This window comes from Anguilla rostrata, chromosome 11 (assembly GCF_018555375.3).
Source record: "Anguilla rostrata isolate EN2019 chromosome 11, ASM1855537v3, whole genome shotgun sequence".
Lineage (NCBI taxonomy): Eukaryota > Metazoa > Chordata > Actinopteri > Anguilliformes > Anguillidae > Anguilla > Anguilla rostrata.
In genome coordinates, this window is record NC_057943.1 from 43,300,768 (window position 1) to 43,326,893 (window position 26,126).

The 26,126-nt window shown below is 42.8% G+C and overlaps 1 protein-coding gene across 3 annotated transcripts in view; it reads left to right on the top strand.

Annotated features, from left to right (window-relative positions):
- The window catches only part of elapor1 (endosome-lysosome associated apoptosis and autophagy regulator 1), a 36,571-nt gene extending 13,353 nt beyond the window's left edge, over positions 1-23,218 (top strand). Inside the window, exons 6-22 of one of the 3 annotated variants that reach the window (XM_064300203.1) lie at positions 240-345; positions 1,599-1,748; positions 2,293-2,381; positions 2,678-2,855; positions 4,469-4,597; positions 5,247-5,337; positions 6,328-6,433; positions 8,060-8,197; positions 10,207-10,470; positions 11,138-11,314; positions 12,063-12,213; positions 12,804-12,897; positions 13,319-13,420; positions 16,922-17,048; positions 17,953-18,131; positions 20,660-20,825; positions 21,810-23,218. In XM_064300203.1, the coding sequence (XP_064156273.1) occupies positions 240-345; positions 1,599-1,748; positions 2,293-2,381; positions 2,678-2,855; positions 4,469-4,597; positions 5,247-5,337; positions 6,328-6,433; positions 8,060-8,197; positions 10,207-10,470; positions 11,138-11,314; positions 12,063-12,213; positions 12,804-12,897; positions 13,319-13,420; positions 16,922-17,048; positions 17,953-18,131; positions 20,660-20,825; positions 21,810-21,878 (2,316 nt within the window). In that variant the 3' untranslated portion in view covers positions 21,879-23,218. Of the gene's footprint in view, positions 1-239; positions 346-1,598; positions 1,749-2,292; positions 2,382-2,677; positions 2,856-4,468; positions 4,598-5,246; positions 5,338-6,327; positions 6,434-8,059; positions 8,198-10,206; positions 10,471-11,137; positions 11,315-12,062; positions 12,214-12,803; positions 12,898-13,318; positions 13,421-15,887; positions 16,615-16,636; positions 16,668-16,921; positions 17,049-17,952; positions 18,132-20,659; positions 20,826-21,809 lie in introns of those variants that run through there. The other 2 variants (XM_064300205.1, XM_064300204.1) reach the window with 2 other exon arrangements.
- The last annotated feature ends 2,908 nt before the right edge of the window (positions 23,219-26,126 follow it).

Sequence of the window (26,126 nt, forward strand, 5' to 3'; positions counted from 1 at the left end):
GTGAAACACTAATATTGAACACTATGTAGCGTGGAACACTAATACTGGACCCTATGTAGTGTGTAACACTAATACTGGACACTATGTAGTGTGGAACATTAATGCTGGGCCCTTTGTAGTGTGGAACACTAATACTAGACCCTATGTAGTGTGTAACACTAATACTAGATCCTTTGTAGTGTGGAACACTAATACTAGACCCTATGTAGTGTGTAACACTTATATTGGTCCCTATTCAGTTGCAGCTGAAACATGGGAATAATGTGCTGTATTGGAAGACCACAACTTTTTCCATGGTCAACAATGCAGTCAAGCCAGTGCTTATCAGGAACATCATCATCACAGGTAGCTACTCTTTTCTTTTAGACAGAAGCTCACTGTGGATTCAAGGTTTTATTCAAGTCATTTTCCACAGTTATTTTGATATGATAATACATATGTATTTTTTGTATTACTTTTATTAATAGAGGGTATGCATTGACGTCACTTTCCCACTGGAATACGCTCCCTCAGTCGGGACTGAGTGGCAAAACATGCTGCCACATGGCTGCCTTTAGTATAGGAAACTGCAAAACTGGGAGAAAAACAATTATCTGCTTAAATTAAAGGCAGTTGGACTCGACAGTGATCCTTACAACTTACCAAAGAACCAGTGGTCGACATTCAACAAGAAATCAGAGCTATCTTTTTACAGATTGCCGAAAGCTAAAGAAAAGAGAAGCAATGCATCGTTGCAATTCGCAGAAACAACTCAAATCCAAGCATCGAAATGTGGATTTGCGGGTGTTATTTTGTGTCAGGTATGTTGGATTTTTTGGTAAAATCATACCTTAATAATTGATATGATTGGCTAGCTGATACTATCTAACCATCCCTCCTTTGTTTGTAGAACACAAGGCTCATCATTGTGGATGTTTTTTTTAAATAAATGCTGACAAAAACTTTACAGTTACACAGAATATAAAAAAAGATGCTAAATATTTAATTAATGAGTAGTCAATACAGTAGCCTACATAACTTAAGGTATGATTTTACCCAAAAATCCAACATACCTGACACAAAATGACAACCGCAAATCCACGTTTCAGTGCCTGGATTCCAGTTGTTTCTGCGAATTGCATCCATTTGCTTATCTTTTCTTTAGCTTTCGGCAGTCTGTAAAAAAGATTTCTTGTTGAATCTATTTGTACAGTCAATCGCACAATAGGTCTTTCCCATTTTAGATGTGTTTTTTGTGTTCACGGCATTCAAGCTGAACGCTAACGCTATCACTCAGTAGTCTTTCTGCCACTCAGTGGGTGTAACCGCAGTGACTTCCACTTACTGTGACGTCATGTGCATACCCTCTATAGTAGTACAATTATTATTATAATTGTATTATTATTATTATTATTATTACAAAATGCTTTGTGAATGCAAAATTAAATCTTACAAAACCAAATCTCACGAAAGCAGGAGGTTGTGAGAACTGGGTGTTTCCAAAGGAAAATACATGCCATGAAACATTGTCACAGAATGATAAATGGCAACAAAAACATGTGATGCTTCTGTTTTTCATAAGCAGGGTTAAATAACCAAAGAAATACCTGTCTCTCCAGGTGTTGCCTATACATCAGAGTGTTTCCACTGCAAAGCTGGCACCTACAGCGCTAAACCTGGCGCTGCTCACTGTGCCCCTTGCCCAGCCAATACCTATTCCAACAAAGGTGCCACTGTGTGCCAGCAGTGTGCACCAGATAAGTACTCAGGTAACCCTCTCCAGCTCCCCCCGCTATCGCTCACAGCTCATACAGGAAGCACAAACAGCCCAACTTGGTGAAATTTATTTCCAGGACAAATAGGTAGAGCGTTTTGGCTGACCGGGTGGCTGACTGGTTCTTTCAGAACATTTCAATAAATGAATGAGAAAGCAGGTGTTGCGTATCAGAAAATATTTTCTCGGAGATGCTATATGATTTGCGGGCATGGAGTAGCCAAAGCTTAAATTTGGGACCTCCGGATTTCCAAGAGACTCGGGCTATTACTTTGTAACTGTGCTCTTGCGAAAGTAAACCACCATATTTGAAGAACTTTTTTTATCTTAACCCTTTGAAGATTAAGTTCTTTGGAATGCTTTTTCACAATTTTAAGTCAGTATTCTAGAATTCCATTGTTTTCAATTACCAGTAATGATTGTTACATCAGCGTTAGAATGTTCACTTCAGAACATTCTAATCACGTATTTGTGATCTTACGTATTGAAGGGTTCATTTCTGCTGGTTTAAGTCCTGTACTTTATCGTCTGTGTTTCAGGAAATGCTTCCGAGACTTGCCAGCAGCGGCAGCCATGCAAAACCAGCGACTACTTTTACACACACACCCCGTGTGACTCCAGTGGGCAGGTACTGTCACACATGACCAGCGACTACTTTTACACACACACACACACACACACACACACACACCCCGTGTGAATCCAGTACTGTCACACATGACCAGCGACTACTTTTACACACACACACCCCGTGTGACTCCAGTACTGTCACACATGCGGTAACTAAAGCCATGTTTCCACAGACCCACTTTCCCTGAAGTGTATTAGACTTTATTTATAATTTGGAAGAGACTAACCATATATTGAACTGGCAGATTAAAGGCGTTGACAAGAACTTATTGTGACTCCCTGTATGCTTCTCAGACCCAGCTGATGTATAAGTGGATTGAGCCAAAGATCTGCAGCGAGAGCATAGAGGGAGCAGTGAAGCTTCCTGCCTCGGGACAGATGGAGACATGTCCGCCCTGCAACCCTGGCTTCTTCCCCACCAACACCTCGGCCTGCCAGCCCTGCCCCCATGGGTCCTACTCCAATGGGACAGGTGCAGAACCCACCTCACACTCCGCCCCAAAGCCAAATCCCACCCCAAACCTTTAGTTGTGCTGCTGTGAGTTCATGAGGTCAAGCTGTCCACTGTTCATTCACAAGAAGTCTTTGCTGAGCCAAAATGTTGACTACTGAGAAATGAATGACGAGACTCCACAACTCCTATTCCACACTAGAATTCAGCATCGATGTGCTAAAACAAGAGACATGAAATAACAGATGGGACAGCTGATGTTGGAGGCATAACTGGGTTGGGGGCATTTATATTTATATTCTGAAATAAATTTAATGAATATATTCATACAATGAATATATTATGGGCACTTTTCAATTCACAAATTGGAATTCAGTTAATTTCCAGAATTGTCTTAATTGAAATGGTTGGCCACCCTGGTTGGCAGGTCTGGAGGAACAGGGACATGTATTGTGGTTCAGGTGGCCCCTCTATCCCCCCTTTGCACTCAAACTGAGTTACCTGTGAGTGGGCACTTCAAAGCTTATGACTGTCTTTAAGACCTCTTAGAACAAGTATTCTTTTTTTCATCACTTCCTCCCAAAATGACCATTGTTGCGATTCTTGAAGTTTGCTTAAAACAGAAACCAGAACGCACAGTTGGGGTACAGATGGTTCCTGAACTGGTTTGTGCAATGGAAAAGGGGCTTTACTGGGCTGTAGAACAGCATCACCATGACTTCAGCTGTGATTTCAGCAGTAATGGCACGGTATCATTTTGTTCCTGGTAATTAGTTCCCTCAGAAGCCTGTTAGCTGCAGCTCCTCTATCAGATCATATCCGTATTATACAAAGGAGTAGACTTAAGTTTATGGGAAAAATCTACGTTGTGGGAAGATATTTTTCAAGAATTTATACTAGATAAAGATATATATTGTGAGAGATCAGTTCTTTCCTCTTTCAGAATTGCATAAGTTCTGAATATGTATTTCACACAATATAAACTTTTACAACATGTTCCATAATATTTTAAAGATAGTATGTTTAGATATATTTAGAATTGATTGGGGGGCTGGGAGGAGTTCTCAGGAACAGCAATGCATTGTTTCTTTTTACAATTTACCAGCACAGCTGTATAGTTTAGGCTAGTCATATGGGCATTTCACTTAACTTTATTAGTTGTTGCACTGTGAGACCCCATACAGTACATCCAGCTGAAGGAGAACTTTCAAATGGTGTAAAACACAGTAAATGTCACTAATTATATTTCAGAGAACAAATTATGTTCTACACTACCTTAAAATTCTACCAAGGTGTATGATGTTAGGATTTCAGCCCTGGAGTGATTGATTAACTATATATTACAAATATATTCATCATATGTTAATGTGATGGCTTTGTGGATGGGACTGGGACTGGGTAGAGATATAATCTGAGCTTCCAACAGAAAAGAGCTCGGTGTTCAAGCTACAGAGCTAAACAAAGACACAGTAATGTGAATTCATACTAAAAGTCATGTTTATCAGCAAAATGTTTGTGTAAGACAGAAGTATGTGCATTACCACAGAAATGTGTGTGTATTAGCACTGAAGTGCATGTTTAGCAATGCAATGTGTGTATTAGCCATTAGCACTGAAACAATATTGTGTCAGCAGCCTGCTCACCATGTCCAGCTGGTACTGAGCCAATGGTGGGATTCGAGTACAAGTGGTGGAACACAATGCCCAGCAACATGAGGAGCTCGGTGTTCAGCCGGGAGTATAGCGACTCTGAGAGGAACACAGGTAAATGCTTTAAGATATGCCCTTCACAATACAGGGCGCAGACATGTCAATGAACGGCTGCGCTATTCCTCTGACGTTGAACAAAAAAACAACTTAAACCAGAGCTGGATTCTTGACTATATACCGTTTCATTGCTTGCTATATTGATATTCGTGCAGCGAATTACAGCACATCAATTTCACCGATGTACGCCAACGATGTGCCCTGGTGTTTTATATGTAATGGGCTGAAAAAAATTCCATGTTGGTTCTGTAAATCCACAGAAGTTATGTGGCGTAAATCTTATTGTTGCCACGGAAACAGAGATAGATTTTCTTCGCCGCCACATCTGTCCAAAATGTAAATAAGTCAGGCATTCTTCACGGTCAGGAGAAATGTTTACTATTGCTTTATCGTAAAGTAGACTAACGTTAACTATAGTAACTATAGGTTATTGGGGTTCTGTCTGGTTTTTACCGTTGGGAAAGTGGTGCAATTTTAAATGTCAAGCCATCGTCTACATTTGTAAATTATGAGATAAAATACACGGTCCATTTTCATTCAGTCTAGCTTAATTAAGTTTCTGTTATTAAATATAGAAAATACCGTTGTGCTATGGATCGTATTGACTGTTGTGCTATTGACCTTGTCATGCTGGTCATATTGACAGCTTGGGAAGTTGCCGGGGAATATATCTACACCACCCCAGGAGACTTAGACTCAGACTACATGATGCTGACGCTGACGGTCTCTGGGTACAGGTGGGGAAATATTTTAATAACATTTCATCCAAGAGCAGGGATGTTTTATGGAAGAGGTTGAGGCTCATACCTTGGCTCTGGGACCTCCATCTCTGGCCCAAAGTGCTGTGTTTTACATGGACCTACAACATAAACTTAAAAGGCAGTAGGTGCCAGCGGGATGGATTTGAAGGTGTAGAGTTCGGGTCTAAAGGTTTTAATCAATTAGAGGTTGTTGAATGGATGTTGAATGGATTGATCTGTTGAATGGATGTTGTTGAATGGAGTAATCTGTTCCATGGATGTTGTAGGATGGAGTGATCTGTTGCATGGAGGTGGTTGAATGAAGGACCTGTTGAATGGAGGTGGTTGAACAGAGTGGTCTGGCACACGTGTATGGTCTGATAATAGATTGTGAGAGGTTGCAGTTCCACATTCCTTGCATTGTGGGCTAGGACAAGAGAATTTTAAAAAATTTGGGCCAGAAATTGAAGTCAGTGGAGAGATGTGAGCAGAGGTGTGACATGCAAGTTTTCTGATTGTAGACAAGAAGAGCAGCAGTGTTTGTGTGAGATGCTGGGGCTTGACAGCAATATTCTTTTTGTTTTCAAAATTCTCAGTGAAAGGTTTTCAAAAAAGTTTAATGATGCCGTTCTTCCCATCTGCTTTTTAAAGTGATGTGTTCCTGAGTTGCAGTATTTGTGCTTTCCTTCACATTGATATTAAATGTTGAATGTTAATAACTAAACTGCACACTTACGAAACTATTTTCCACATCATTCACACTATTAATTAAAGGAAGCTTCTTCTTTAAATTTAAAATGTGAATGTGGTAGTGGAGGAAAGGAGGACAGTTTTCAGTGATTCTTTCGATGTGGTCTAATCTACAGGTTAAGTGGTGCTGGTGTGTAGACCTAAATGGCTTACTGAACCTGGCTAATTTGTGGAAAAAGTCAGTACACACACGTGCTTGGTCCTGTTCAGGCCTGAACGCTGTGCTGCTCCCTACAGGTTACCCCACTCTATAGCAAAGAACACAGAAAGCCTGGAACTTTCCAGGATTTCTTTTGTCTTTGAGACCAGCTGCAGCGCTGACTGTGTGCTATATTTCATGGCGGTAAGAAAGAAACTTGTATTTTTTGTTGCTTTTTGAAAAAGTTTTTTATGTTTGAAGGAACAGCATTATGACAAGATCCACATTCAAGATTCACACTTAATAGATAATTATGTAGGAAAATTTCTTCTGTTCTCATTTTGAGGAGAGGCACCACAGGTGAAAAAAGTGATTTTGACTAGATCAGTCAATTTTGAGATATTATGATATTTAGCTTCTACAACTACTGTAGTTTCATAAAATGTCTGAAACAATGATCAGAAGCTACTTTAAATAGTTAATTTAAATGTTGTATACCAGTAGCTTCATATATACCAAGCACAAAATTAGCTTTAATGGGCATTTTCTCTAAATGACATATTTCTTTACGAAAATCTTTTTCTTTTTTTTTTTACAATTTAACTTACAGATATAGCTGCCAAATTGTACATGGTGCTTCTTAACCAAAATGGTTTGTAATTTACTGAAGCTTTCCAAAATATATTATGTAATTGCTATATACATAGGGCTTATAAAATAATTTCTGTATAAAACAAATTTTTGAATCTCTCTGCAAATTACCAACTACCGAGTTGTTCATCACATTGAAACTGAAAAAATGAACTCTAACTTAATCCACTGAGAAAAAATGTGTTTTAACTAACATGTAAATGTGGGCTTTTTAAAATATCCATGAGCTAATTTGCACATGTTTCAAAAAATAAAGAAAAGTCATAATACAGAAAATGTTTGGATTGGCGTCCACATTTAAAGTATAGAATGTCATTTTGATTGGAGGAAAAGATTTTTTTCCCTATGCACCTGTGGTACATCCCCTTAAGTAAAACATTGAATTCAGCTAATCAATTCTTTTGATCTATGTGCATCTATTTTACCAAAATGGTACTAAAAGGACTGAAGAAAGAACACAATCCAAAGACAGAAAAAGGACGAGAAGAGTGGATGTTTTTGAAACTTAGCAATAATAATTATATAAATAATAATAAATAATAGTATTTATACAACACTCCTCATTCAGACACTCCTCATTCAATACACTGAGTGTATTACAGTTCATGAAGAATAAAAAGCTACAAAAATTCTGATTTAAAATAAAGATCATTTATAAAGGGTAATAGACCCCATTCACAAAACTTTTCTTAAATTATTCTTAGTTTTAAAAAAATGTTTTTATGAAAAGCCAATATGGGATTCATGATTTAGACCTTTGTTTTTGTGCATATCTGGTGTATGAGATGACGAATGCTGACTGTTTGTAAATTTTATGTACAATCCTGTTCAAGTGATTAGCATAAGGAAACAGCCATGGACAAATACAGATAAGAAAAACGTTCTTAACTCAGTTTACAATCAAATGTGGTCATACGTGTGTTTTGTGAATGAAACCAAATGTTTCCATTTTTATTAATATGCCTGGTACAACTTTGCTTCTCATTCTTTTTAGGAAATGTAATATTTTTTTTCTTTATGATTTTTGTTGTTTCCATGAGGTGTAAACAGTATAGACCAGGCAGTGAAAATGTCTGGGCAGGTTGAAATCTAAGTGAACTCTGTGAGTTTGTGGAGGAGGCGTGACTTTGAGCAGTGGACTGCGACGTCCCGTTAAGATGTCCGGTTCCCTCCCCCCAGGGGTACAGCGAGCGAAACAATGCGGTGGTGGAGCGCTGGGGGGGTACGAGGGAGAAGCAGTCGTACACCTACATCGTCAGGAGCAACAGCACCGTCAGCTTCACCTGGGCCTTCCAACGCACCGAGTCCTACAGCACGGTAAGCGCGCCCACAGTGTATTACTGAGGCTATTAGCTGCCCGAGAACCGGCCTGATTGATTACAGCTCCTTAAATGAATACAAAATATTCTTTCTTTATAAAATGTATGTATGTCTCTGACATGATGTGGCGTTATGAGGTAATCGTAAGGCCTTGTTAGGCTGGAAACATACTTTATTGGGATGGCAGGTATGCCAAGTTACGCCTTGGCGGGGCATGCCCCATACCTAATACAGCACCGAGAGTTTGGCAATTTTCAGGGCTCCCCACAGAAATAACCGCAACAGTCACAGACTCTCAGCCCTTAAAAACATCAATTTCTGTACATTCTGACTCCATTTCAACAGACAGAATTCATTAACAACTTCACATGTCCACACAATAAAGCCCCAAACGAAGGGGATTTTGCATTTTCTCCTTCTCCTTTTTCCTGCCAGAAATGCACCTAGCCCACAAAGAATATGTCTCCCTATTGGTCATTTTACCTACATCAACCAGTAAAAACATTGGATGCAAACAAAATGATCACATATACAAGTGCGCACATTTAAAACAGTATAATTTGCAACTCTCATGTACTTCCTGCATAGCCTAGTGGGTAGTGCCATTGTCTTTTGGTTGCAACTGTCTACAGGACTCAGAGACCTGGGTTCAACTCCCCCCTCCGACTGCAGCAAACCTCTAAACTCAGTACACTGACTTGCTGCCTAACTGAAAATACAACATTTAAACTATTGCTTTTACATCTGTAAAATCTTTTCGGGACAGTTCTGCTTTTGGCATTTTCAGCATGTTTAACGTTAGCTACCTTGTTTGTGAGTAACTTCCTATTCTTGTACGTTGAAAACCATGTTTTTCATGAGATACATATTACTGCAAGAATCTTTGTGTCTCTGTTAGCCAGTGCGATACCAGCTGACGCCACTAGATGGTGGTGGCTGCCAGTCAGTGTGAGATTCGCAGGCACAGGACGTCTTGATTGGTGCTCCTGGAATACTAGCAACAAGCTGAGCGACTGTCTGTGTACGTGGTCAGCTAAAAGCTTTTTTGTTTTATTTGCAGGTAAAACCGTAAAAAACGTACATAGGAGGCTAGGAAGTTCAAGGCAGTGAAGCCTAGGAAGTAACAGGAAACAGCCTCTACTACGCGTGTTTGAGGGCAAAAGCGCTTGATGCCCATTGAATTCAATGTAGAAATCTAAGGAGATTTAACAACCTAAGAAAACCTCATTGGTACATGTTTTGTGATCATTAATTTCATTATGTGCAGCAGTTTCTGAAACAATGGTTGTTTTGGTCCAGAAGTCTTGGAAAAATATTTAGATGTGCATAATTTGTTACATAATGCATATTTTTCAATCCGCTTTTCATATGAAACTTGAAGAACTTTACAAAACACCATCAAGGTCGTTTTATTTATTTATCGCTTAAGGCACGCCCCTGTCTAGTTAAATATGCATGTTTATGGTTGAAAGGTTAAGCCTGCAGACACAGTTTCCCCTCCGGGCCTGGAGTTAAACCTGCAGACGCAGCCCCCCCTCTGGGACTGCAGTTGAACCTGCTGACACAGCCCCCCCTCTGGGACTGCAGTTGAACCTGCTGACACAGCCCCCCCTCTGGGCCTGGAGTTAAACCTGCAGACACAGCCCCCCCTCTGGGACTGCAGTTAAACCTGCAGACGCAGCCCCCCCTCTGGGCCTGGAGTTAAACCTGCAGACGCAGCCCCCCCTCTGGGCCTGCAGTTAAACCTGCAGACACAGCCCCCCCTCTGGGACTGCAGTTGAACCTGCTGACACAGCCCCCCCTCTGGGCCTGGAGTTAAACCTGCAGACACAGCCCCCCCTCTGGGACTGCAGTTAAACCTGCAGACGCAGCCCCCCCTCTGGGCCTGGAGTTAAACCTGCAGACGCAGCCCCCCCTCTGGGCCTGCAGTTAAACCTGCAGACGCAGCCCCCCCTCTGGGAGCTTGTGGTCCCTGGTGTAGTGGCTTCCATGTCTCTGTTCCCCAGGAAAGGCAGTTCAGTGCAGATTTTGCCAAGCTGTACTCGGTGCACGTGACGAACGCGATCGGCGGCGTGGCGTCGCGGTGTCGCCGCTGCGCCCTGGGCTCGGCGGACAGCGGGTCGGCCTGCGTGCCCTGCCCTCCCGGGCACTACATGCTGAACGGGTCAGGCGTCTGCCAACAGTGCCCCCCAAACACCTTCATCAGACCTGAGCAGCCTATGGGGGAGGAAGCCTGCATCCACTGCGGGCCCAACACCCACAGCAACCAGGCAAGACCCGCCGTCAGTCAGCCAGACCAGTACCTCACTATTAACCCTAACCCTAAGCCTAATACACTTCATCACACGCTCTGCAGCCAGACCAGTACCTCACTATTAACCCTAACCCTAAGCCTAATACACTTCATCACACGCTCTGCAGCCAGACCAGTACCTCACTATTAACCCTAACCCTAAGCCTAATACACTTCATCACACGCTCTGCAGCCAGAGCAGTGCCTCACTATTAACACTAACCCTAACACACTTCGTGCGTCAAATCTTTAAAAGAAGAGAAGGCAGCCTTTTTCCATTTTTTTTGCAGAGAGGGTGACTGGGCTCATTAATTTTCTGAAAAATAGATGCATGTGAATACAGCTACTGGCTGTCTGGTCATCACTCATATTGATAGCTGTGACACTGATTCAGAATGGCAGCTAGCTAGCAAAGAATCAATATCCGACCCAGAATTCAGATGCTCTTATCCAGCTAGCTACAATGCAAGTGTATGTGTAACATCATTACAGTACTAAATGTAAGTTGACTTATGCTATAATAATAACAATGATAATAGATAAAACTATTTATGGACCCATATTCAGTTCAGTTTTATTTAACTTATATGAGTTATAACTTTCCTTGTGCGCAGGCTGATTGTATTCCTTTGGCTCTTCCCCAGGCTAAATCTGCCTGTGTCAGTGACTGCCAGCTGCAGCTGCGGCCCCCCGGAGGGGAGGCTGTGCTCTACGACTTCTCCCCGCTGGCCAACGCCACCAGCTTCCTGAGCGGCCCGCGCTTCACCAGCAAGGGGCTCCGCTACTTCCACCAGTTCAGCATCGGCCTCTGCGGGAACAAGGTACCTGCCACACGTTCTGTACCATTACAGGATACACAGCTCCACTTCTGCCTGTGGGTGAGAAGCAGCTGTAATGAGCTGCCTGCGACTCCTCAGGGCAGACCTGTCTGTGTGAGTCGCGTGTAGCGCACTGAGCAGCAGGAGGTCTCTCTCACTGTGACTCCTCAGGGCAGACCTGTCTGTGTGAGTCGCGTGTAGCGCACTGAGCAGCAGGAGGTCTCTCTCACTGTGACTCCTCAGGGCAGACCTGTCTGTGTGAGTCGCGTGTAGCACACTGAGCAGCAGGAGGTCTCTCTCACTGAGACTCCTCAGGGCAGACCTGTCTGTGTGAGTCACGTGTAGCACACTGAGCAGCAGGAGGTCTCTCTCACTGTGACTCCTCAGGGCAGACCTGTCTGTGTGAGTCACGTGTAGCGCACTGAGCAGCAGGAGGTCTCTCTCACTGTGACTCCTCAGGGCAGACCTGTCTGTGTGAGTCACGTGTAGCGCACTGAGCAGCAGGAGGTCTCTCTCACTGTGACTCCTCAGGGCAGACCTGTCTGTGTGAGTCACGTGTAGCGCACTGAGCAGCAGGAGGTCTCTCTCACTGAGACTCCTCAGGGCAGACCTGTCTGTGTGAGTCACGTGTAGCACACTGAGCAGCAGGAGGTCTCTCTCACTGTGACTCCTCAGGGCAGACCTGTCTGTGTGAGTCATGTGTAGTGCTGACACTGAGCAGCAGGAGGTCTCTCTCACTGTGACTCCTCAGGGCAGGACGCTTGCGACTTGCATGGATAATGTGACAGAGAGCGTGAGCGAGGTCAGAGGTCACGTGTGCCAAGCGACTGTGGTGCCGTCGGAAGTGAGGGGTCAGAGCATGGTATCGTCCCAGCCCTTCAGCATTGGTGAAACGCTCATCGGTAAGTTGTGACTGTTGCTCATCCATAGTCACACCTGTGTCAGTTCCTTCGACCGTTGTACGCAAGTAACATTCCTGCACATTGCTGACAAATTTAAAATATTTATTTATTGAAAATGGTTTAATTTGAAATTTCTTTAAAATTCTCGGGGATCTTCAGGAATGTTTTCCAATTTTACCAGCATCTAAAAGAGTTGAAGTATTTTACACAGGCAGTTGACCCAGGTTCGGTCAGATTCACTGGAAATGGAAAGGCCTCAATCTAAAATAGCAGCTCTCACAATTATACAGATGGAACATCTGGAGCACAGCAACAAAAAGTTTTGTTATTTTAGCATAAAAGTTGATAATATATGAGTCAAGGAGGCAGCCATAAAAATTTCATGTTTGTTTAAAACAAAGACCAAAACAACTGAACTAATGAACTGAAACTGAACACGTTGATGAAAAGTAAAATAAAATAGTCTTGTAACGTAATCAGGTAGTCCTAAATCAGGACAAGAAAATAAAATATTAAAATAAGAAAAAATTAAGCAGATTTTATCGGGCCCAAAGCTGAGTTGTTAACATAGTTTATTGACCTCCCTCTAGGGGTCACTACTGAGTCAACTCTGGGTCACATCGACTCACCAGAAGAGTACTTTCCCTCCAAATCCAGTCTGCCTGATGTCATATTCTACTACAGGTGAGAGCAGTCCCAAATGGCTGTAAATCTGTCTAACAGGGATTGTGTGAGACTGCTGCTCAGTTTTTAATACGGAAATACAGCTGGTTCATGAACAGTTTTTTTTTTGTACTTTTCGCTATTTTTGCAACATTTTCATTCAGAGCCTGAAATGAATGAAAAGTTGCAAGAAAACTTTTTTTAGAAGTAACATTCACTCAAGTCAGTTGTTTAGGTTCGAACTGCTAAGCTTGTGGATTTGTGGATCATTTTGCCAATTTTATAGCAACCTTTAAAAAATTAACAAGTAGAACTGCTTGATCACAAAGTGGAATCTTCCCCATAAAGATGACAGACTTTTTATGAAAAATGTGACGAAGATAGTTCTGAAAAATGTGTTTGTAGACTTTGCATGTGGCCGTGTGTCTGCCTCTGTCTGCAGGACTGCTGAAGCTACCAAGGCTTGTAAAGACGGGAGATCGGCCTCCATCAGGCTGAGATGTGACCCCACAGTAAAGGAAACAGACAGACTGGCTCTGCCAGGGTACAACAATCAAATGATTTCTGCTTTCACAGGATGTCAAGAGTGGAAAATTGGGTTAGGGTTAGAGGTTTGTGTTGAAAACGTGGAGCTACAACCAATTGAAACAGCCAAAGTGAAACAAGCTGGGCCTTGTTACTCGTCACCCAGTGGTAACCAACCCTGTCCTGTAGGTTTGCACTCCAACCCTAACAAAGCACACCTCATTCAACAGCTAGAGATTTTGCTGAGTTGATAATTAGTCGAATCTGGTGTGCAAAATTAGAGTTGAAATGAAAACCTACAGGATGGTGGATCTCCAGGAACAGGTTTGGCTACCACTGCCGTTACAGAACGATCTGAGAGGTAAAGAGTGTTTTTAAAAGAGTGATCTTGAGAACATTCCTTAATTTTTACACGCGTTTCCCAAATCAACACTTAACCAGAGAGCGCACGTACAATATATAAGTGTATTTTTAGCACCATTGTGTGCTTCAAAGGTGATGAAAAGTTAGGTGAATAACTGATTGGACTGCTTGCAAGGCATGAAATGCAGTTACAACAGGTCAGCAACTAAAAGGAAATTGATAAAAACAAAATATGAGCATTGATATGCTTATAACAACAAAGACTAGCCAACCTATTTATGGTATATACTTAAAAAAACATGGATAAGAAGACTATCAGTTAATGAGCTTCAATAATGTGGTTTACTGTGAATTTGTTAATTTTGTAATCCTGAGACAGACACTAGCTTTAGGCAATTTCATTTTACATGTTTTCTGAACAAGGATGGCATCAGTTCTAGTGAAACATGATTCTGTATCACATTCTTGTCTTTGCAAATGTTGTGCCTAGAAAAGGATATAGAGCACATACTGCTGAGTTTGACTGCTGACTGTCTCTCGTCCTGTTTGTACACAAAACGTTTCATTCATTAACATGGCCCAAGTATTTTCACTGTCTATAAATGATCATCTCTATTTATCACAACCATGACCAGGAAAAAAGGAACAACAAAATAGCAAGGGCCTTTTTAAAGTTTTATTTTATTTTCTTCAGTTTCCCTTCTGCACAAAGCTCACTGCTTCAGTTATATGTGCAGTCACCCCAGCCACACATTTTGTATGTTCACCATAGTTCACCACCCCAGTTCACCACCCCAGTTATCTGCTTCAATCTGTCTAAACCATGAAACTGTCCCTTTTCATTTCCATGCCTTCCAGGCACTACACCACCCCGCCAACAACAACTTATTTTAACAGACGGTCTTCGGTCTGATAAGGAAGCATAAAACAATACGCGTGTCAATATCCTACATTTCTCTATTTTAACATTTAAATTTTTTCCACTCAATATAATTATTTTGTTGATATTCTCAACATTATGTACATAATTTCGTCATATTCTACATCATTGATTAGAAAGGCTTTATTGTCAGCATTAATAACACACTTATTCTATGAGTGGGCAAAAACAGTCCTTATGGTCATTTCTAAAACCAGCTTTAGTTAAGAAGCCTTTGGGAAACACCTCACAAATGGAAGATGGTTTGTCAGATGAATTTTATGATCATTTTAGGCTTAAGATGGTTTTGGGAATAGGCTCTATGCACATTGTGATGTCACAGAAGTGGAAAACAGGCTTGTTCCGGTTACTGGGTAGGCTATTCACAGAAACATGGCAGGAAAATTTCTGATTTTTTAATAAGACAAACAAATACAAAAAATACCAAAATGGATTAAATTGAATAATTTTTTTTCATTTATTAATTTAATTAATTGGGACAAATCTGTTCCACAAAAGTGAGAACATAAGTAACGATCATTGCTGTGTCCCGCAATGCACAGTGTTAGGAACTTCAACTTCTCTGTAAATTTTCATCTCTTTCTGAGAGATAAACAGCTTAAACATTTTTAGTTTTGCTATGTGTGACGTGAAGATTAACAGAGCTACAATAAGAGACCACATTGTAGCTTTTTTACTGATCGCTCAGCTTACTAAGTAGTACAATAAATCATTACAGGGATGCCAAGTGGGATTATTTGTCCTACTGGTAGAGCAGTGAGTTCGGGAAGAAAGTTGCTGGCTTTACTTGCAACTGCTGCTCTCACATCAAGCCCATCTGAACAGCGGGACGACAGGTGTATGCAAACGGGAACTGCAGATATACATTACATTACATTACATTACAGGCATTTAGCAGACGCTCTTATCCAGAGCGACTTACAGAACTTTTACAAAGCATTTTTTTACATTGTATCCATTTATACAGCTGGATATATGCTGAAGCAATGCAGGTTAAGTACCTTGCTCAAGGGTACAACGGCAGTGTCCTTACCCGGGAATCGAACCTGCGACCTTTCGGTTACAAGTCTAGTTCCTTACCCACTGTGCTACACTCCGTCCTACTAACGGAATTAACTTGGTCGATAACCAAGTTTCCATTGACCTATCGAACGCTAACATATTTATTTCACATTTATTCCAGAGGACTGAACGCCGTTACTGCTTAAAAGGCAAGTTCTACACATATAAAACTGTGTACATTAACAAAAATCAACAACATACAAATACATTTTGTTATATTAATACGGCTTCGTTTACAGTAGGCTGTCAACTTTCAGACTTGGAACATGAATATTCCTTAATCGCAACGATGAAATGCACCTGTGGAAACATCATTTCACAGTAACTGCTTTACTAACAGCTTTTTTTTGCATCCTGGGTTACAACTGTGAATATGTACGGCTTGCTAGAAAGGCTGATTGATTGATTAAATTTGGCCGTCTATCCCCTGACCCCGATCGATAATAATAGGTGAGCTCATTCTACTGGGGTATACCCAACTAACGTTAAAACACATGTAGCTACCTTTGTAATTATACAGGTAAGACGACTCAGAATTTAAAGTCGTTTCTAATTTACTTTTTGTTGTAAATGTTTAATTGGTAGACATCGTTTACAGTTAATTTGGGTGAGTGAAAACAGGTGCCTCTGCCATCTCTCTTCCATTACCTTCGCTGCATTCCGCTTCAACCGGAAGTAAGCGAGCCTGTTTGGCCAACTGCGGAAGATGTTTGTGCATACAGCCTTTTGAAGCCCTACTCTATAATTTCTTTGGTTGTGTTACCGAGAATATCTGAGCAAACAGCAGCCGGCAAAACAAGTCCTCTTGCAAACACTCCTGACGCTTTAGTGCCCTTAGAGTGGAAATGGTGCATGTGTGTGTCCCCACAGTGCCTGCCCAGAGTAGTTCCCTCAGAGTGGAAATGGTGCATGTGTGTGTCCCCACAGTGCCTGCCCAGAGTAGTTCCCTCAGAGTGGAAATGGTGCATGTGTGTGTCCCCACAGTGCCTGCCCAGAGTAGTTCCCTCAGAGTGGAAATGGTGCATGTGTGTGTCCCCACAGTGCCTGCCCAGAGTAGTTCCCTCAGAGTGGAAATGGTGCATGTGTGTGTCCCCACAGTGCCTGCCCAGAGTAGTTCCCTCAGAGTGGAAATGGTGCATGTGTGTGTCCCCACAGTGCCTGCCCAGAGGGTACGTGTGATGGGTGTTCCTTCCACTTCCTGTGGCAGACGCAACATGCCTGCCCGCTGTGCTCCAAGAGCGACTACAAAGAGATTGTGAGCGCGTGCGTGGAGGGGATCCAGGTAAGGCTGTCGTTTCCATCACAACGCTATACATTCTCACCAGCGCGGACTGTGGGAATAATACGGACGAAGTGACCGGGGAAATCGCCCATTGACTTTACATGGGCTTGTGAAAAGCCTTTTGGAATCATGGAAGTCCCGTCATAATGTACACATTGGAGCCAGAGACCGTGCAGTAGGGGACAGGGGGGGGATCCTTATATAGTCATGAAGTTGAGTCCGGGTCTCTGATTTGTCCACAGAATATTAAAATATTGTCCAAATGACACAATAACTTAATTGTTTTGTGGGAAAAATTTACTTCATGTTTTGACTGTATTGATACCATTGACTTACATTGAAATGGGTGGCTGAAACACCTCTACTGGAGTCAACCGCACTCGCGCTAGTGAGAAATGTCTCTCAACAAAACCAGAAAGTGAGCTTCAGAAACGAAACCTGTTTCTGACCCACTTGCTCACCGGATTCTATAAGCTCAGTCTCCCTACTGTTGAAGCTCAATCATTCCAGTTTGATACATCATCTGAAAATTCAGTACATGACCATTCTGTGCTGTAATACAGCATTGGAACTTCAGTAGTGAAGAACCAGGGAGGATGGGAAGAACTCCAGGAACTGAGTATCTGGTGAATTGTTTCAGTTCATATCTGCATGTGTGTTTGTGTCTGTGCGTGTGCGTGTGTGCTTGTGTGTGCGTGTGTGTGCGTGCGTGTGTGTGCGCATCTGCGTGCATGTGCATGCGCGTGTGCATATGTGGGTGTGTGTGCTTGTGTATGTGTGCGTGTGTGTGTGTGTGGTTGTGTGTGCGTGTGTGTGCTTGTGTATGTGTGCATGTGTTTATGTGTGTGTGTGTGTGTGTTTGTGTGTGTGTGGTTGTGTTTGTGTGCGTATATGTGTGTTGCAGAAAACCACCTACGTGTGGCAGGAGCCGGTGCGCTGCACAGGCGGGGTGTCTCTGCCGGCTCAGGGAGTGAGTGCCTGCGTGACCCTGGATTTCTGGCTCAGATTTGGGGTCTCCACCGGGTCAGTCGCTGCACTGCTCCTCATCACTCTAAGCTGCTACTTCTGGAAGAAGACAAGAAAGTAAGCCCCTCCGTGTGCACGGAGGAGTTCCACACAAGTGTGTCTCCTTAGTGCACTGATTTAACGCACCATGTCTGGGGCTGGGCTAGGCTCGGGAGGGGCTGTGCTTCCTGGGTAATTCCCTTTTGGGAGGAGGTTGGATGCAGACAGCTCTATTCTCTGAGGGTAATCGTGATCATCTCTGCTTGTACAGACCCGCCTTATCAATCTAAGGACATTAGCATTATCAACATAAAAAACTGCAAATGTGAAAGGTGTATAATGAAAGGTCTGCTCCCTCTAAAGGTAGCGTCTTAACGGTAAAGGAACCTCAACGGGCAGCGAATTTGGGATGCACTTTGAAGGCAGAACGAAATCACAGAGAATTCACCAAACCAACATGAGATCAGTGTTTACTGTTACAGCTGATGGGTTTAACTTTCCACTCTGTCAATTGAACAATTTAAGGTTCTCCATTTAAGGGAAAACTAAAAAAACTAAACTTAGTTTTTACATTCAGCTAACTACATAACTAGCCACTACATAATGTAGCCACTACGTTCAGCTAACTACATAACTAGTCACTACATAATGTAGCCACTACATTCAGCTTACTACATAACTAGCCACTAGCTCAGTTACTTTTTTTGGCCACTGTGTGTGACTAGTCAATTACAAGGCGTGTGTTTAGTGAGTTACAGGGTGTGTGGTCAATGAGTTACACGGTGTGTGGATAGTGAGTTACAGGGCGTGTGGATAGTGAGTGACAGGGCGTGTGGATAGTGAGTGACAGGGCGTGTGGTCAGTGAGTTACAGGGCGTGTGGTCAGTGAGTGACAGGGTGTGTGGTCAGTGAGTGACAGGGCGTGTGGTCAGTGAGTTACAGGGTGTGTGGTCAGTGAGTGACAGGGCGTGTTGTCAGTGAGTGACAGGGCGTGTTCTTAGTGAGTTACAGGGCGTATGGTCAGTGGGTTACAGGGCGTGTGTTTAGTGAGTTAGAGGGCGTGTGTTTAGTGAGTTACAGGGCATGTGGATAGTGAGTTGCAGGGCATGTTGTCAGTCAGTTACAGGGCGTGTGGATAGTGAGTTACAGGGCATGTTGTCAGTGAGGTACAGGGCGTGTGGATAGGGAGTGACAGGGTATGTGGTCAGTGAGTGACAGGGCGTGTGTTTAGTGAGTTACAGGGCGTGTGTTTAGTGAGTTACAGGGCGTGTGGATAGTGGGTTACAGGGCGTGTGTTTAGTGAGTTACAGGGCATGTTGTCAGTGAGTGACAGGGCATGTGGATAGTGAGTGACAGGGCGTGTGTTTAGTGAGTTACAGGGCGTGTGGATAGTGAGTTACAGGGCGTGTGGATAGTGAGTTACAGGGCATGTTGTCAGTGAGTGACAGGGCGTGCGGTCAGTAAGTTACAGGGCGTGTGGCCAGTGAGTTACAGGGCGTGTGGATAGTGAGTTACAGGGCGTGTTGTCAGTGAGTGACAGGGTGTGTGTTCTTAGTGAGTTACAGGGCGTGTTGTCAGTGAGTGACAGGGTGTGTGTTCTTAGTGAGCTACAGGGCGTGTGGATAGTGAGTGACAGGGCGTGTGGTCAGCGAGTTACAGGACATGTTCTTAGTGAGTTACAGGGCGTGTGTTTAGTGAGTTATAGGGCATGTTGTCAGTTAGTGACAGGGCGTGTGGTCAGTGCGTTACAGGACATGTTCTTAGTGAGTTACAGGGCATGTGTTTAGTGAGTTACAGGGCATGTTGTCAGTTAGTGACAGGGCGTGTGGTCAGTAAGTTTCAGGACATGTTCTTAGTGAGTTACAGGGCGTGTGTTTAGTGAGTTACAGGGCATGTGGATAGTGAGTTGCAGGGCGTGTGTTTAGTGAGTTACAGGGCATGTTGTCAGTGACAGGGCGTGTGGTCAGTGAGTTACAGGGTGCATGGTCAGTGAGGTACAGGGTGTGTGGTCAGTGAGTGACAGGGCGTGTGGTCAGTGAGGTACAGGGTGTGTGGTCAGTGAGCGACAGGGCGTATGGTCAGTGAGTTACGGGGCGTGTGGTCAGTGAGTTACAGGGCATGTTGTCAGTGAGTGACAGGGCGTGTGTTCTTAGTGAGTTACAGGGCGTGTTGTCAGTGAGTGACAGGGCATGTTGTCAGTGAGTGACAGGGCGTGTGTTCAGTGAGTTACAGGACATGTGGTCAGTGAGTTACAGGACATGTTCTTAGTGAGTTACAGGGCATGTGTTTAGTGAGTTACAGGGCATGTTGTCAGTGAGTGACAGGGCGTGTGGTCAGTGAGTTACAGGACATGTTCTTAGTGAGTTACAGGGCATGTTGTCAGTGAGTGACAGGGCGTGTGGTCAGTGAGTTACAGGACATGTTCTTAGTGAGTGACAGGGCATGTGGTCAGTGAGTTACAGGATGTGTTCTTAGTGAGTTACAGGGCGTAAGGTCAGTGGGTTACAGGGTGTGTGGTCAGTGAGTTACAGGGCGTAAGGTCAGTGGGTTACAGGGTGTGTGGTCAGTGAGGTACAGGGCTTGTGATCAGCACAAACTCTTCGCAGGTTGGAGTATAAGTACTCAAAGCTGATGATGAGCACCGGGGAGAAGGAGTGCGAGCTCCCAGCAGCTGACAGCTGTGCCATCATGGAGGGCGAGGACGCTGAGGACGACCTCATCTACCTCACCAAGAAATCCATCTTCAGCAAGATCCATGCCTTCTCCCGGGAGGTGAGTGTACCTCTGTACCATGGCCAGATCTGCATCTGGGACAGCAATCTCAGACTGTGGGTCTAGTACCATGGCCAGATGCGCGTCTGGGACAGGAATCTCAGACTGTGGGTCTAGTACCATGGCCAGATCTGCGTCTGGGACAGGAATCTCAGACTGTGGGTCTGGGACCACAGCCAGATGGAAAGTTTGAAAGAGTTTTTTGTTAATTTATTTGAAAGAGTCTATTTGTGTTCACAAATGTGTGAATAAAGTCCTGATCCCACAGGACAGTGCTTAATAGGCCACAGTATTGCTTGGAGAGGGAGTTTTGATTGCTCAATATTGACTCCTCTCGTGAAATCAGGTGCCTGCATTCTCCCTGCGTGGTCCTCCAGCACACAAACTGCTCAGCTGGTGGACTGCAGGGTAAGTGGCAGTAGCTGCCTGCAGACACTGCGGAGGTGCTGTGCTAACATTCGCTCTCCTGTATAAACACTGCAGCGATGGGATAGGTCAGAGACTATGACTGACCGTTCTAAAATGTGGAGAAAAATATTGAATTTTGTACAAGATCACAGCATTCTAGTACTGACTCATTCTAGTACTGACTGTCATATTAAACCTTTTACTGCTCAGTGACAGTCTGGTGAATAAACATGCCCCTGTGATATTCTTTTCATAATCACTTTCAAAGTTTTTGGTCATTTTTTTCTTGACTCCAAGTTATTCACAAAAAGTCTGCCAGGTGGCAGTGTGTATAATTTAGCCTAAGTCAATAGGTCAGTGGTATTCAATGTTGTTCTTGGAATTCTGCAGTGTCCACAGGTTTGTACTATAGCTTGGCACTTAAAGCAGTTTTTCACACTTGCTTTGCTTGGTTTCTGGGGTTTTTAAGACAAAAGCCAGCCACTCTTCAGCTCTCCAAGTACTGGAGCAGACACCAGAGCGTAAGCAGACCTTAAAGAGCCAGAGGAATGACTGAGACTGTGTGTTCCTCCACAGAGAACCTCCGACGGGTTTGACTCGGTGCCGCTGAAGTCCTCCTCAGGCCAGGAAATGGAAATGAGCTAGGAGCCCACCGGATAGGTCAACCTCGGGTCACATGGGATCCTGGGAAAGACCAATCACACAAAGACACAATCACTGGCTGTCTATGCTGCCCTCTCTCATAGAGGATGACCCCATTGCTCAGCCTATTTATGGTTTTGGGGTTTCTGTGGCAAAAATATAAGGATAGGCCTAGCCGCTATGTCACACTGCTGGATTGTGTTATTATATTTATTGCCAATTCATCTTGCTGGAAAAAGCCAGAATGATAACCTGGACATAGAGTGTCCCAGTTCATCAAGTGTAATTTTTTTCCTCATCACATTTCTGTTACCTGACAGCAGTGGGCGCGTTCTATACCAGCTGTGTGGAATTGCTCTATCCATACTGTAGTGTCTCTGAAATTGTATTTATTCCTGTAAGGTAAACTGGACAAAGAGTACATGTCACTGCCGACTTGTAATAAAACAGAGTCACAATTAGCATAATGAGCTAAACAATATTGAAAAGGGTTGAAGAGAAAATACTTTTTTTGGTTTTGACTAAAGAGTGTAGGAGGGGTTCTTATATACACAAATCTCATTAAAAGTTAGGGAGATTCTTCGTATTTATTTTTTCTATAAAGCTAAAGCTGATGCATACTCATATTCTGGGTGCACTATATTGTTGCTGACTAATATCCATTTATGGAATTACAAAAAATGTAATTATGATTGACGGTGGAATGAGTCCACTTCTGCTTTACGGGAATTAGAAATGGCCAATTCTGTTCATGCCTGCCATGTGTTGATCCAGAATGTCCTATGGAAGCCAAACTACATTTACAGCTTGTGATCGACATGATTTGACAGATTCAGTACAGCATACATGTGCTGACTTTGTCACATCATTGATTTTTCCTATTAAAATTCCTATTTTAAGTGCTGTTAAATATGCTATAAGTGTTAGGAAAACATACTTTAAGAGTGCTAAGGAAAACCTTATTACCTATCTCTAAGGCCTACCGATCTAAGAAATAACTGGTCCCATATCCTGGAATCATGATGCCTCTTTTTTAAAAGATAAGCACAAAATGTAACTTTAAATGATTTAAATCAACACTGAACATTGAAATGGGGCTAATGTTAGCTTGTACAGCTGTCTGTATTCTATTGTTTTTATTCATGACTGTTTTTTAAACAGTGATTACCAAATTGCCTTATAATTGCCTAGTTTTTTAGTATTTCCTAAGAGTGACATGATTTTTTTTAAAGAACACGGTGTCTATTTTTAAAGCTGTTGTGTTTTTCCACATTCAAGTTGATGTGTGATAGTAGTCTGCCATTTTTTGTGTGGTCTGAAATAATAAATAAATGTGCATCTGACTACATTCTTTCATGTACATTTTTAACAGTTTCAATAGATTTAACAGGTATTTCAATAGATTTTTTAAACAAATTACAGCTGACAAATGATTTCAAGTTCAATAGCTCCTAGACAATAGGGCCTAGGACCATCAAACCACTTGTAAATTGTTCACAAACTATTCTGGAACCTGAGCGCGTAGCGAGGCACACATCACCAGATAGCTAAACACTCTTAACTGACTTGACTGAAGCATCCCTAGGTAGCTTAAATGCTGAAGGAGCATAAAGTAAGTTATCAACGTGCACTTGTACGTCCGTTTAATGAAGATACAGCACTTTCATGCGGTCATGTTGTTGTAGTGTGAAACTGCAAATAATACAAAAGTGACTATGAAATAATGTAAACAAATATTATGAAATACAATGAAGTATGAGCAGAAATCATTCCTAAAAACATACATGAATTAATCTACTCAAACAAATCTTCTCCAAGAATCACACAGGCAGATGGAACAAGATTAAAGGAGGTCTTGAATCATGCTGTTCTCTAGCTTGTTTTACAGGGAAAATGGCTGCTCTTATAATGTAACTGGCAATCAATGTGACATTAAACAACCAATGAGAATGCAAACATCTGAAATAACAGGAATAAGTGACATTCACATAATGGCCTATAGAAGGTGCTAGAAACACTTAAACAGAATGAATGCAAGTAACATTACACAAACAATGGCCACAGGATGCACAGCCTTTGCTTTGTGCATTTTTACCTGATTAAATTTTACACAAATATTTCCAATTATGTATTTCAACTGATTTTTTGAAGAAATTACAAATGACAAATGCTTTCAAGTTCAATAGCTTCTAGAGAATAGGACCTAGGACCTTCAAACCACTTTAAATTGTTCACAAACAATGGCCACAGGATGCACAAGTAAAGTAATAAATAATATGTCTGAATTACTTCGTAATAAATCACCAAGTTTTGCTTTTCTATTCATCTAAAACATTTCAGTGAAAACATTTGTATCCAGGTCACATTTATAACAAATCAATTGTTAAAGAAAAAGCTAACCTACCCAGAGATCTCGGTTCTATGAGTAAATTTGTTTAATTTATCTTAATCTGATTTTAACTGAATATCTAATTGTACATGAAATAAAGGATTGCGTATTTGACCTTAACTTGTGTATGATTGCCGTGGGGTCAGAGCCTGTAAAGGAAAAACAATAATTGGGTTAAAAAGTAGCATCAATTTTATAACTTAGACTTACCCGGTCAAGTAATATTGTGACACATGCAAATCATGAAATAAAGTCCACATGTTTGCAGTCCTGTCTCATCACTTCCAACAGTAATGCCCAAGGGAGTTGCATTGCAACACAATTAGTAAACCCGTCAGTACTACGTGAAAGGCTGTCGGAAAGATGTATGGCAGTTTCTGACAACATGGAGCAGGCCACCCTGCTGAAAATTCCAACTTAAACCAGTTTAAGCTGATCAAGCTGGTTTAAGCTGTGTTTTCCACACTATTAACTGGCCAACCAGCTGTTCTCCAGCTGACTAGCCTATATAGTCACCAACCTATATTGCCCGCCAGTTAGACCACCAGCTTACTCTACCAGCTTAAACAACTTTGACCAGAATTGTTCAGCTAGAGACCAGCTCTGACCAGTCACAGAACAAATATGACCAGCAAGAAGTGTCAAAAACACAGCTGAAACCATCTTAAACCAGTTTAGAATCCCTGCTGGTTTAGCTGGAATTTTAAGCAGGGCAATGCAGTTGGTGTCATGTTCCGGTGTTCCTGTCTGCGTTTTCCCTGTTGGGCCGCCAGATGGCGGCACTTCTGTTTTGTGTCCTGTTCCCCCCCTGTTAATTGTATTATTGGTTGTCTCGTTATCCCATCTTTGTTCCCACCTGTGTCTTGTTATCCCCTCCTTCTGGTTTGATTGTTTTTGAGTTCACCTGTGTCTTGTTACCCCTTGTCTATTTAAGTTCTCTGTTCCCTTGACTCGGGTGCTGGTTCCTTGCGTTTGTTCTTCCTTGTGTTTGTTGCCTTTTAATGTTCAGACCATTTATACCTGCCCGCGTTTTTTTACCTGTTTGTGTTTGTTCCCGAGTTGTGTTTGTTCCCTGACTTTGATGTACCTGCCTGCTTGTGTTTGTTCCCTGACTTCTATGTACCTGCCTGCTTGTATTTGTTCCCTGACTTCCATGTACCTGCCTGCTTGAGTTTTGTTCCTGACTAGTTTTGTTCCTGACTTGTTTTGTTCCTGACTTGTTAATTTGCCCTTGTGTTCTGCCTACCTGCGTTCTGCCCTGCCCGTGTTTGAGTTCCTCTTGTTTTCTGTTATTTAGAGATTTTTTGAGTTTGTGTTTTTTCCCTTTGTGGCCTTGTCTGTTCCCTGCTTGTTTGCCTGTCTTTAGTAAAGTCTTTGTTCCCCTCCCATTTTGGATTTGTGTTTTCTTTTCCCTCTGCGTTTGGGTTCCCCCTACCCGCGACGTGACAGAAGGAACCAGCCAGTGTGGGACCCAGCAGAGTTTTTTTTTTTAATTTTTAATTTTTATTTTTATTTTTTATTTATTTATTTTTTTTTTTTTATTGTTTAACATGCCATTGGGGTGGTGGGAGCTTGAGCCTCCCAGTGCCCGGGGTGGGCGGTCGCGGAGGCGCCGTGGTCGGGCTGCCTCCCGGTCGGCCGGACCTCCAGCTGATCAGCAGGCGGATCCTGACCCTTTTGAGGGGTCTCGGCTTGCCATTTTTCCAGGGTCCGGCCCGCGGGGGTCCCGCCGGTCCCGTCCGGCTGCCCAGCCGGGTTCCCTACAGCTGTGGTCTGTGTTCCTGTCGCCTGCTCCACCCCAAGTCCCGGTGGGGCCTTCACGGCCTGCTCTGCCCCGAGTGCCGGAGGGACCTTCACGGCCT